Source organism: Ananas comosus, linkage group 4, assembly GCF_001540865.1.
Source record: "Ananas comosus cultivar F153 linkage group 4, ASM154086v1, whole genome shotgun sequence".
In the NCBI taxonomy this organism is placed as follows: domain Eukaryota; kingdom Viridiplantae; phylum Streptophyta; class Magnoliopsida; order Poales; family Bromeliaceae; genus Ananas; species Ananas comosus.
The window spans coordinates 9,862,809-9,877,052 of NC_033624.1; the positions used below are offsets into that span (position 1 = coordinate 9,862,809).

At 34.6% G+C, this 14,244-nt stretch overlaps 1 protein-coding gene across 1 annotated transcript in view; it reads left to right on the forward strand.

The window, feature by feature from the left end:
- LOC109709170 (pyruvate, phosphate dikinase 2) overlaps positions 1 to 14,244 on the forward strand; it is a 31,453-nt gene that overhangs the window by 5,940 nt on the left and 11,269 nt on the right. The window contains exons 2-6 of the mRNA XM_020231257.1: positions 10,134 to 10,190; positions 10,371 to 10,604; positions 10,768 to 10,905; positions 12,626 to 12,788; positions 12,864 to 13,099. Of these exons, the coding sequence (XP_020086846.1) occupies positions 10,134 to 10,190; positions 10,371 to 10,604; positions 10,768 to 10,905; positions 12,626 to 12,788; positions 12,864 to 13,099 (828 nt within the window). The remainder of the gene's footprint in view (positions 1 to 10,133; positions 10,191 to 10,370; positions 10,605 to 10,767; positions 10,906 to 12,625; positions 12,789 to 12,863; positions 13,100 to 14,244) is intronic.

Consider the following 14,244-nt stretch of genomic DNA (forward strand, 5'->3'; position numbering starts at 1 on the left):
CATGCCCTAAGTATTGTACATTTTTACCAAAAAAAATAATGATAAGCCCTATAAAATAGGGGAAAAAAACTTCAACAGAAAACTTTCTAATGATGTCTCATTGAGTAGCCCTGATTCGCTGCTATGTATAAGTTTTGACTTTATACAAGTATTATATCCCTTCGAAAATTTAAAAAGATTCTTTTGAATTTTAGTATTAGAAAATACCTAATAAGTTTTGGATGGAAACAAAACTAACACATGATAGTAAATCATGTCTTCCCAACTAGTCGTCATTAGGGAGTTTTCTACTAAAATTTTATCCATAAAATATGATGCAACTTTGAACTAAACTATTGAAATTTAGATTTTGGCTGATACATGGAGACTGGCCGTAGAGTCCAAAATATCCGCTCTAAAAGAAAATAAAGATAAAGAATGAAAAATAAAAGGAAAGTTTCTAAATCTCGACTAAAAGAATTTTTTTAAAAAAGAAAAGTTGTAATAATTAGGTCTGGTCAAATTGGGTTACTTTGTATCAAGTCATTTGAAGTGAGACCTGTCAAATCGTCGGTGCTAACTATTAATTTTAAAAATTCAAACAAACGCAATTAACAACCACGAATTTTGGATTGTAACTCTGCCTAATCAGTCTCCAGCCACTTTTTATATGATTTAGTCCAATCCGACCTTCCACTATTTCGAACTTGACTGTATTCAATCTAACCCGACCTCCCTTTATGAAGGAGTATGTTGGTTCATTTAAGCCAATAAATCCAACAAAATAGACAATTCTAGTAAAAGAAGAGAAAAGCTACAGATCTAGAAGTGGAATTGCTGGAGTAAGGGGGGAAAGAGAAATGCTTATTTTTTAAAAAAAAAAAGATAGCATGGTATACATTTTTTTTTTTTAAGAGATGAATTTAATTAAAAATATGAAACAATTAGGATTTGAACTTGAGACTTCGAATACTAATTATTAAGTTCCTTATCGCCTACGCTAGGACTAGCTAGGAAATTTTAAAATTATTAAACTTTTTAAGTTACATGGCCAATTTTTTAATTATATAATAGTATGTTTTCAGAATCAACCCATCACAACAGACTTTAGCCAAACCAAATTAGGGGTGGGCGTGAAAACCAATAAACCACGAAGCCAATCCAGAACAAAAAAATTCAGAATATAAGTTTTTATATATATATGTATATACGCGTATGTATGGTACATTTTTATATTTGTAGGTGCATATAGGGATGTAAAACGGGGTTGGCGGCACGTGTGCTGCCCAGCCCGGCGCAGCCTCGGGCTGAGCTATAGCACGGCACGGGTGCTGTACCACCTGTGCCAGCCCGGCCGAGCCCGAGCTTTTGGGCCGTACTGGACCTCTTCCCTAGGGCCCGACAGCTCAACACGGCATGGCCCGAAACGGGCCTAGGCTGTGCCGGATCGAGGAGAGGCCGGCGGTGACCCGGCGTGGCAAGCCATGGAACCTCAGGCCCAAGGCAAGGCAAGCTGCCTTGAGCTTTGGGGTCTCTTCTCTTTCCAAGGTCTGTCTACCTAACAAACCATGGGAGGATTTTGGTTCATTGGACCAAAAACTCATCTTATTTCTTTTTTCAAAAACCTAATGCAAATATACATATTTTAAAATAAATTTAAATATTTATTATTTTATAATTATTTTTATAAATTTTAAAATTTTTAATCAAAATATCAATTTAAATAAAAATAATTTATTCTTTGTATTTTTAGATTNTTTAAGGGGCCGACCCGGTGCACGACCCAGCCTGGCACGGCCTTAATTTGCAACTTCTATAAAAAAAAAAAAAAAAAATAGTATTTAAAAGAAAGAAAAAATGATAATGATACAAGGCGAGACCTTAATTTGCAACTTCAATTTTTTTTTTTTTTTTTTACCAAATTGTGCATAAGATTAGGATAGAACATTTTCTTTGTTGTCTTCCTACAACTCTTGAATTTAAGAAATAATAAATCCTAAACAAACAATTGAAGGACAATAATTTTTAACCACTAAAATTTGTGTAGATTGAGACATTTTTTATCTATGTGTCGCATACACTTTTATGAGTACGTCTTATATGTCCGTATCGAACAAGCTATTGACGCACATTCGACCTGGGTTCATAACGCATACTATTAAAATAATATATTTTTTTATTTTATTTGTTGCATATGTAATATAAGATAATAATTATTTTGACTTTTTGATAAATACATATAAATTTTTTTAGATAATAAGTTTAAATTATGTATGACGAAGAATTTTTTTTAAAAAATATATATGACTATCAATGAGAATTTTATTAACTTTTATTTGCATGAGAAGTATGACAATAATTTAACAAATTTAATTATATTATAGTATTAATAAAATTATATTATATTAGTGGTGTCTACGTCATATTCGTGTCCTAATTTTTAAAAAATTATCAAATTATCGTGTCCGAATCGTATTGTGTCTCATATTCTGTATTGATGATTGTGATGCCTAGTTTTTATAATATTCTAGGAACAAGCCATTTAAACATTTAGACCAATGGGAACACTAAGTAGGTCATCTCTATAATGCTAGGGTGTATTAATCTTTGGCGAAATAATGACAGCATTGCAAGGCACTCATTAATTCGCTATGACCATTGCGTAGGGATGAAAACGAATCAGATATTATCCGAAATTATCTGCATCCGGATTGAAAATTTTCGGCTGGGTTCGAATACAAATATGGTTATAGAGAGTCAAAAAAAAATAATGTACATATCCCAGGAAAGAAAAAAAAAAAAAAAAAAAACGGACATCCAGAATTTTTTTAATACTATTATTTATTTGTTCTAGAAATATATCTCTCTTGTCTACTCCTCCAAGTTATCGCCGATCAAGCTAGGTTTGGAGTATTTTTTTTCTCCTCGTCGATTTGATAAACAAGAGTACTAAATTATTTGATTGCTAATGTGTGGAGAATAGATAGATAGATTATAGGTCACCCATCTCAAACCTAGCGAAAAAAACCAACCATCTTTAGATCCTCTTTCACACATCTCTTGCACTTGAGAGAAAACACCAAAACAAGAAAATTTGAGCTTAAGATTGAGAGGAATTAGCTTTATTTTTTTCTCTTAACCTATTTTCTTTTGACCTTCTAACTAAAACTCATATATCCCAACTCGGTTCACTTAGCCCAAAATACGCCACAAGTCACTTGACTAAAAAAGAACAACAAAGAAGCCCATTTGAATAATAGACAATTGGGCTTCTATGAACATTTATTAAACTTGCAAACAAAAGGAAACAAAAAAAAAAAAAGTTTAGCACTAACTTTTAACATTCATACTTAGAAAACAAAGATAATATGGATACGGGTATGATCTTGTCCAATATTTGACCTTATCCTATCTGCTTTTCGATCACCCTTATCCTTGTGCACGCCAATTATTCTCTATCCGATCGATATTTTAAAAAAAGATGATATCAAAGTTGATTGTACATCCATTTAGATTGTTCATGAGATCACAATTTTCTTACTCTGGTTGAGATCATAATAATAACAGATATGAATTCTCACCATGTACATTAAATCCAGTTAATTAAATTCATCTATTAAAATTTAATGAATTAAATCATCATCTCTTAAATTCCACATATATACCAATCAATATTAGAACTGTGAAGGGTTAGACGACCATTCATATTTTTCTAACCCAACGCTTTAACTTTTTTTTGCCTTTCATGAATATCACGTGGGAGCGAGTTATATATACGTACTTTGTGATCAAATCGATTGTGCGCGCAATTAGTATAAAGTACATGCAACACAGCATATGTCGTGGCATGAAGGTATGAAAGGAATCAATTAAGCATGAAATCCAAAGATGATGACAAAAAAACTACGTACGCACATATATCCTGCAAAGAATAGGACATGTTTTTAACTATTAATTACAATGTGCAAGTGGCTTAGCAAGCAAAATCAAATTAACTTAAACACAAAGCATGCGCACCAAGAAAAGATTGGATGCATGCATGAATGTGTTTTCACGGGGATAAGTTGGTACAAATGGCAAATATATATATGGTAATTTTCCACAAGTCCTTAATTAGAGGGACACAATTAAGTTAAGTTTTATATATATTAATTAGGGTTATTTGCATACACGTCCCTGCAAACATAGTGAATTGCAGAAATATTCCTGCAAAACGAAAACTCTATAAGTTATCCCCGCAAAAGTCTAAAGTTATGCAGATATGTCCCTGCCGTCCAGATCTGTTAGAAAATTTTTATTAACCACGGTTAAAATACTTAACCATGGTTAATTATAACGTGAATTTACGGTTCTACCCTTCTTCTTCCTCCTCTTCTTCTTCCCTCTTCTTCGTCGCCGGCGAGGGCGACAGCGGCAGCGACGGCAGCGACGACGGCGGCGACGGCGAACCCTCTCTCTTTCTTTTCCTCCTTCTTCCTCTCCCTCTTCCCTTTTCTCCCTTCTTCTTCCTCTCCCTCTTCCTCTTCCCTCTTCTTCATCACCGGCGAGGGAGGAAATGCGACGGCGGCGTCGAACCTTCTTCCTCTCCCTCTTCTTCTTCCTCTCCCTCTTTCTTTCCCTCTTCCTCTTCTTCTTCCCTCTTCTTCGTCGCCGGCGAGGGAGAAGATCCGGCGGCGGCGCGCGGCGACGAACCCTTTCCCTCTTTATCTTTCTCTTCTCTCTTCTTCTCCTTCTTTCTCTCCTTCTTCCTCTTCCCTTTTTTTCTTCCTCTCATTCTTTCTCTTCCTTCTTCTTCGTCGCCGGCGAGGTCGACCCGCGCCGTCGCCGCCATCCGCTCCGGCGGCCGGAAGAGGAAAAGAAAGAAAAGGGGAAGAGGAAAACTTTTGGAGGGATATATTTGTGAGGGTAAAATGGTCATTTCACGACTTCGCTGTTAAAAAACAAACAGCTCACTAACGGATGTTAACTGCAGGGACATATCTGCATAACTTGGGACTTTTGCAGGGACAACTTATGGAGTTTCAATTTTGCAGGGATATATCCGTAATTGGCTATGTTTGCAGGGAGCTGTATGCATTTGACCCTATTAATTATATGTATGTACGTTCTCAACTTGTCAATTTTTCCTTAGGATTATTTGGATTTGATTGGGCACTAAATCTAAGTGATTAGTGTCTCTTGCTACTTCATTATGGTACTGGCATAGATTCTCACGGCCGGGGGAGGCATCACCTGAGGGAGTAACTAGCTCCTAATAAAAGTTTCAAGATTTGAGAGAGTGCAAACAAAAATAGCAACCAATATTCTACCTTGGCATAGAATATATATATATATATATATATATATATATATATACTATGCCAAGGTAGAATATTGGTTGCTATTTTTGTTTGCACTCTCTCAAATCTTGAAACTTTTATTAGGAGCTAGTTACTCCCTCAGGTGATGCCTCCCCCGGCCGTGAGAATCTATGCCAGTACCATAATGAAGTAGCAAGAGACACTAATCACTTAGATTTAGTGCCCAATCAAATCCAAATAATCCTAAGGAAAAATTGACAAGTTGAGAACGTACATACATATAATTAATAGGGTCAAATGCATACAGCTCCCTGCAAACATAGCCAATTACGGATATATCCCTGCAAAATTGAAACTCCATAAGTTGTCCCTGCAAAAGTCCCAAGTTATGCAGATATGTCCCTGCAGTTAACATCCGTTAGTGAGCTGTTTGTTTTTTAACAGCGAAGTCGTGAAATGACCATTTTACCCTCACAAATATATCCCTCCAAAAGTTTTCCTNAAGCATAAAATTTGATTTCTAGATATTTCAAGTGGTGTAGATCATATTCAACGGTGCCGATCATCGATTTGGAGGTTCTATCATTGAAAACAAATGGGTGGCAACGAAGCCTGTTTGCTACCGATAGTATTCTAGCTCAACTCTCTCTCTCTCTCTATATATATATATATAATTGAGCTAGAATACTTTTAGAAGCACCAATCCCTGGGTGCTTCTAAGTTTCTAGCCCTTGGATCTATTTCTTAATTGCTAATACCTCTTGGATCAAACACTATTCCACCTACCACCACTTAGCGCCATCATCTCAACTCTATATCTCTCCATCTAATGGTTAAAAACTCAAAAGCACCACCCCCTTGGTGCTTTTTAGAATATTCTAGCTCAACTCTCTCTCTCTCTCTATATATATATATATGTATATAATTGAGTTTCTATAGTTTTAAAAGCACCAAATCATTAGTGTTTGCAGGCCTCAGTATTTAAATATCTAGAGAGAAAGAGTTCAACAAAAATATTATTAACATAGTATATGAATAACCGATCGTCCTTAGAGCAAATGGCAAAAAGCTTGGTGGTTGGTATCCAGGACCCAAGTTCGAATCCTAGTTGATTCACATTTTTAGCTAAGTTTATTTCTAAATGAAATAAACCAAGCGAGTAGCGGGCTATCTATTTCTCAAAAAAAAAAAAGAAAGTATATGAATAGTGGTCAGTAGTTACTATCCACTTTTTTCTTTTTTGAGCATTATTATTCTACCAAAACCTCACTAAGCCCTAGACATATATCCAATAATCAAAAAGTGGATAATAAACAATACTATTTTTTCTATACTAGAGAGAGAGTTGTGCTAATATACGATTGATAGCCTATGAATAATATTACTATATCTATGTTTCCACCATTGGATTACCACTATTCTACCAACCGCTGCTCAACCCTAGACATCGAATGATAAAAAAAATATGTAGCAAGCACTATTTTCATACTTTCAATAGTATTCCAGTCACATTCGATGCATATATATATATATAGAGAGAGAGAGAGAGAGAGAGAGAGAGAGAGAGAGAGAGAGAGAGAGAGAGAGAGTGTGGGCTGGTATGCTTCTGGAAGCACGGANGTAGGAGGGTGTAGGTTCAAATTAACTTGAATGGTGGAATTCTCAGCATAGCTCATGTCGCCAACTCCACTGTTCATGTGTAGAACACTTGGCACATCCATGGAGCTGTGGCTATATATAAACGAATAGCTGCTGAGAAAGTTAGAGCCCTTAGTTGAGATAAGTTAGGCTTTTGTAGAGTTCATGGTTTGTTCTATATATATATATATATATATATATATATATATATATATATAAAGAGAGAGAGAGAGAGAGAGAGAGAGAGAGAGAGAGAGAGAGTCCGACTGTGGTGTTTCTAATAGCACCAAACACTTAGCGCGACTAAGTTTCCCGCAATTAGATTTATCCTTTAAGTATTTTTACGCGTTAAATTATACTATTTAACCAACGAAGTACTTACTCGATCATAGAAAATTATTATCATTCTAACTGCACATCCTTTCATCTAATAGCAAAAAACTAATAATACCAATGACTTGGAGTTATTAGAAGCATTCCAATCTAATTCTCACTAATTTTTATTAGTAATTGGCATTTCTATGAAGATCATATAATTCAATTAGTTGTGAATTAATTTTAGCAGTAATTAAGGGTTCAACGGTTGCAATGGATTAAATTTAATCATAAAATTTTACAAAAGTAACAAAAAATTTTACAAAAGTAACATCCGGGTAATCAGTCTAAATATATCACAAGTTTATATCGCTTTTTTCCTCCTTTTTAAATTAAAGATATGTAAAGAGTATCAGGCCAAAAGCACAGCAAACTTTGAATAAAAAAAAAAAGAAAAATGTATAGATTAAAATTTTTTATGTCATTACCTAACATTACAGTCATTTTGATTTGTGAAAAAAAAAAAAAAAAAAAAAAAAAAAGAAAAAGAAAAGCTCTACAACCCTTTTGGATTGTAATAAATGCAACCCTCAAAATATCAAAAAGATGGTGACACGAATGGGATAAAGGTCGTTACCTTCGGATGGGGAAGTTTGGGATCGAGAGGCTATTGAATTATTTGATAAAATTTAAATTGCCTAATATATTTAGATTTTAAATACTTGTTTACAAATATGCTAAGATGTTGTCTAGATGTCAGAATAAGTTAAAAAAATACGAGTTTGATTTTGCCTCCTTGAAAAACTCTGACATTTATAATTTTTAAGATAATATTTTTTACTCATAAAATAATTTATCTTATTCCAAAAAATTTATGTGAAAGTCGAATATATATCAATCATATTCCTTACTTTCAATCACAATAAGAAATTCTCACAGGTCTTGTTTGGATGCGTAAATACATTATTTAGTACATTCTCTTTGATTTACTTAAGAATTATATAATATTTATTCGATAAGGGATGAGATCGATCAAATGTATAAAAAGAATTGTTATATTCAACTTTCAAGTTATTGTTTCGAAAAAAGATAAATTACCGAAGGAGAAATGTATTATTCTGCTAAATTATAAATATTAAAAACATTTTTAAGGACCAACAATAAAACCTTTACTTGTCAATCATATAAGGAAATTTTGCACACAACGTAATAATATTATTATGGCTAGAGCTACTATATTCTTATAAGTATAAAACCCTTTATACTCATCATTTTTCGACTGTTGGATGAAAGAATGTGCAGTTAAAATGATAGTAGCTCCCGGTTAGAATGATAGTGGTCTCCAAAAATTGAGGAGGTTGTTGGTTGAATAGTATGATCTAACGGGTGAAATGATCAAAAGAATAGATTTAACGGTTGAAAATTTATTAGTACAAAAAGATCTATACTCATAAGAGTATAATAGCCGAACTCTATTATTATATATCTTATTTCGGAAAAAGCTTACTATATAACACTTATATCACATTATCAATAACCAGCAAACCACATTTCTCTTTTTAAGAAAAAAGTATAATAAAAATATCTTTCTAATAATCATAATAAAATGGATCAATTCAAGAAAAGTAATCTTATTGGTTGAAAATATTACATCAGTAATATAGCTGGTGCATTCTATACTTTTTCCTTACTCTGACGTTCAAAGCATCCAAAACAATTTTTTTTTAAAAAAAAAAGAAACGTAGTAGCGGCGTTAAACTTAACGGAAAACCAGGGCTGGGGCACCCGGCCCACAGTTTCGAGGTGGGTCCGTCCAAACTCCAATATTAAGTATGCGAGCTCGGGTGGGGCCCACCACAGACGCGAGTCGTGTGCGTCGCTCCATCACACGTGCCTCTTTCCCTGTTTCTTATGAGCAATACTATGCGCACACGCTAAAAAAAAATCTGGGATTTCAAATTGATAACTGGAGCGGGTGAAATTGATCAGCACTATTAAAAATATTTAAAAATTAAATTTTATAATTTTTAAAAAATATTGTCAAGTTCATCAAAAATCGAAAAATAAACGGTTGAAAATGAATAATTAACCTTCTAAAAATAAAGATTAGATATTTTTAATTCATAACCGAAATTATCAGACATTATCTAAATAGTATATATAAAGACTTTTCTATAAAAAAATCCAAGCATTTTTCATTGTTCTATACATAAGCAAACTTCTCAAATAGGCGGGCAAAAATAGTCAATTTTGTGATCGATCCTTTGATCACTGTAATAATTTTTAAATATTATAAAATTTAATTTCTAAATAATTTAGATCAATTTTAACGATTCCAATCATCGATTTGAAATTTTTATTATCAAAAATAATTTGATAGGGTGAAGATCTCCGTCTTCCTAATAAAAGAATAGAATAGAAGCTGAATTCTCTCTCTCTATATATATATATATAATGGATGAAAATGATTAATAGAATAAATCTAATGGCCGAAAACTTATAAGTATAAGAAAGTCAATACTTATAAAAGTATAGTAGCCGAACTCCATAGTACATATATATACACGGCAGTGTAGCATATACCCCAAAATAGCAACCTGAGATCAATTGCATCATGCATGCATATCCGAACAACATTAATAGTACGCGTGTCAATGACTGTTTATGCATGCTCCTTGAAGTTTTCCTCATCATGCATCTCTTGTTTCGTTTCCTATAAATAGAGAAACAAACTAATAGACGGACCCCATTAGCTCGCCAAGAGAAAAATCATGAGCACATAACATATACATAACTCTTATTAGCTAGTGATTAATAGTTAATTTCAACAACTGGTGCTGTGAATTACTTACATATATGGCTCCAGCTCATCATCATTTGTTGTTGATCCAAACTGAGCAGAGGGTGTTCACCTTCGGCAAAGGGAAGAGCGAGGGCAACAAAGGCATGAAAGCTCTGGTCAGTCATCAGCCATGATATATATATATATATATCTGTTTTAATTAATATTATTATTATTATATAATTTGTTCTTTAATATTTAATTTCGGTTCTAATTAATTAAAGTGATGGTATATGCAATGCAAAATGCAATGCAATATATATGCATGTGGTGCATGGTGCATATATATGGTGCAGCTGGGGGGGAAGGGGGCGAACCTGGCGGAGATGGCGAGCATCGGGCTGTCGGTGCCGGCGGGGCTGACGGTGTCGACGGAGGCGTGCCAGCAGTACCAGGAGAACGGGCAGGAGCTGCCGGCGGGGCTCTGGGAGGAGATCCTGGAAGGCCTGCGCTGGGTCGAGGACGAGATGGCCGCCCGCCTCGGCGACCCCCGCAAGCCCCTCCTCCTCTCCGTCCGCTCCGGCGCCGCCGTACGTATCAACAATCAACAATCAACAATCAACAATATATATTAAATCGATCCTACTATTTTTGTTCAAATACTTAATTTGTATGAATATATATATATATATATATATATGTGGATGGAATGATACATATAAATATATATATATGCATGGATATTGATGGAAGGTGTCGATGCCGGGGATGATGGACACGGTGCTGAACCTGGGGCTGAACGACGAGGTGGTGGAGGGGCTGGCGGCCAAGAGCGGAGAGAGGTTCGCCTACGACTCCTACCGCCGCTTTCTCGACATGTTTGGAAATGTGGTACGTATTTGTCTACGTACGTACGATCCACCTCATCACTTCATTCATTTTCTCTTTAATTAATTTCACTCACTATATATCAGCTGATGTGCTGATGATAGATCGATTTTAATTAGGAACATAAAAAAAATAATCAAATAAAAAAAAAAATTTTAATTATGTCAATTAAATTGTGTATAATGCATGGAATTCTAAATTGTGTATAATGTAGAGGGTATCTCAGTTAACATGCAGTTCGAAGCTTTTGGGTTCTTTCAAATGATAGAATAAACTTTTTTTTTCTATTTTAATTATGTCAATTTATTTAATTGTGCATGTTTGATCTTTTTTTTTTTTTTTTAAAAAAGCCAAAGTAATAGCTAATTCAAGTGCTATGTTATCTTTTACTAATAATTAATATGAGCACGTATTTATTTATTTATTGAAGATGATATGCCTTTTAATATTAATTTTTTTATTTCACTGATCTCTTAATTAACTTCGATCCGTTTGAATTTGGAATTTTTTAATTAGTTAAAATAAAATTGTTGTTACATTTAATAGCTTTAACTATTGATAATTAATTATTTTAATTTTATTTGCTATATAATAATAAAAATTATTATATTTAAAAATGTCTTATTTAATTCACTACAATTACTCGGTGTAGAAAAAAATTAGTAGTGAAGAATGCATGAACAGAAGAAAAAAAAAAATGTTGAGAGAGCCATTAATTTTAGAACGACTACAGTTAGGCAATCTTCGTTCATTTTTTACCTTAAAAGAGTAAAGTTTGCGGGTCATTTCAAAACAAAAATGATTAGCACACAATGAAGAGAGAGTTGTAATCTTATTAAACTCTCTGTCCTAGGATTCAGATAGTTATATCTAAATATTTAGTACCAAAAAAGAAAAAAAAGAAGTGATTAGACTTATGTAAAAAGAAATTCGCCCTTGGATGGTAATAATGTGAGATTACAACTACTTTTATGAGAGAAAGGTTGCAGCTAGCGAAGAAGACGGCGGTGGCATAAAGAGCTGGAACGATGAAAGAATGAGAGAGAATAAAAAAGAGGCTTAGGATAAGATAATAAAAATAATAAAAAATTCATCGTATTTAAAAATAATTTATTGGTTTTAGATTAAGGAGTTATGAAAATAGTGAATGATTCACCATATTTAAATGCGATGACTTATTCACTGTCTATCTGTATTATTATTATTTGTTTTAAAAACTCAATCTCATATCTTAGAGATCTATTTTATAAATTTTTTTTTAAAAAAGATTATTTTTAAAATTATAAAAATCAGTAGGATCATTTATAAAAAAAAAAAAATTAGACTGAGCATCTCTCATTTCAAAGTGGCCTATCGTAGTAGGATCTCTGTAGATTTTACCGCTGTATTTATTGGTTTTGCGGGACACTGAATTACCCTTTTCTATACTATACATGGGGGCTCGGCTCTCCTCTTCTAATATATTTAACTGTACTAATTTTTTTTGTTCTAAGATGTTGCTATATAAACTTTTGTTTTCTTATCAATTTGTATGCAAAACAATCTACTATTTTAGATGAAAGCTGGCAGCCCAGTTGGAGAAATTAGTTAGTAAGTAGTAGAGAGTCCATTTTTGTTCATTTTGATAAGGAAAAAGAAGGAAACACCTATATGAAAATAGAAAAAAAATTATCGAGTGGGTTAACACATAATAATAATAATAATAATAATGTGACAATGGCAGGTGATGGGCATTCCCCACGCGTTGTTTGAGGAGAAGCTGGAAGCGCTGAAAGCGTCGAAAGGCCTCCGCCTGGACACCGAGCTGACTGCCGCCGATCTCAAGCAGTTGGTGTCCGAGTACAAGAATGTCTACCTCCAAGCCAAGGGGGAGCAATTCCCTTCGGGTTAGTTAATCAATTTTCTTCACGATCACAAGCCAAAATTTCATCAAATTAAGGAAAATACTTAATTAACTGCAGATCCGAAGAAGCAGCTGTATTTGGCGGTGTTGGCGGTGTTCGACTCGTGGGACAGCCCGAGGGCGAGGAAGTATCGGAGCATCAATCAGATCACGGGGCTCAAGGGCACGGCGGTGAACGTGCAGTGCATGGTGTTCGGCAACATGGGCGACACCTCCGGCACCGGCGTCCTCTTCACCCGCAACCCTAGCACCGGCGACAACAAGCTCTACGGCGAGTTCCTCGTCAATGCTCAGGTGGAGTTTCTTTATTAGCTAATCAACTGACATGAATAAACCAATTACCCAACCAAACCTCATGCTCAGTTCGCTTCGTCCCCAAAATTGAGCTGACTAGCTACACTGATGCTCAATTAATTGCTCCGATCGACCTGATCGAGTGAGTACAATGCTTGTCGCATATTAAAGAAGTAACCACAACTCTGATGCAAGTGTGACGCCCTGTTTCCCATTGGGGTCGCCCATTCTAGAACTGCACTAATCCTAGCACGCTTAACCCTCTAAACCTCTTGTGCTTGACCGCCGCCGAAAATGTTATAGTCGTGTTGAGAGATTTAACTCTATTATATCTCGTATATAGGACTATTCCAAATTCTGAAGTGTCATATTTTTTTTCACTTTAAGCCATGGCGACGTCCTTATCAGGTTCAAGCACACTCACAAGCACTAGACGACGTGAGACTCGTCTTATAACTAGCTTTAGCCGACCTTATGGGCGGCCATTCTCCACCCAAAATAGTGGTCAGCCGAGGAACTGTATGACCTTATTAGCTCTGTTGATACTTATCTCGCACTTTCGATTAGTGATTTACTCCGATACCAACTGTGACGCCCCAGCTTTTCAGGAGTGACCCATCCTACAACTTTTCTAGTCCTAGCACGCGTAACTCTCTTAACCTCTTGAGCCTAACCATCGCTGAAAATGCTATTGTCGAGTTAAGAGGTTTAGCCATATCATATCTCTCATATATAGGACTATTCTAAATTCTGGGGTGTCACAGCAAGAGTATGTAAGATAAGCATTAATATTATTTCGTCGCATAATGTTTCTTCCTTCGGTCCCTGCTTGCAGGGACCGATAAATGTATTGGTTGAGGGTGGGCATGGCCCTCCCTAACTCTTTAAATTTGCTTGATAGTCCTCAAGTCTCTCTCTCCCTTTACTTGTTTTATTCATAAAAATGTATTAAGAGCCTCTTAGTTATAGGGCTTTTTGAAATATGTTCCTCAACTCTCTTTTNCCCAACTTCTGATTATTTTGGATAAGCTATTTTATTTAAATAAATAAAATATTATATTAAATATAATAGCTCTGTTTAATTAAAAAAATTACTACCTTTTCAGTTAATAATTATTGATTATTACAATTTACTAAAAAACTAA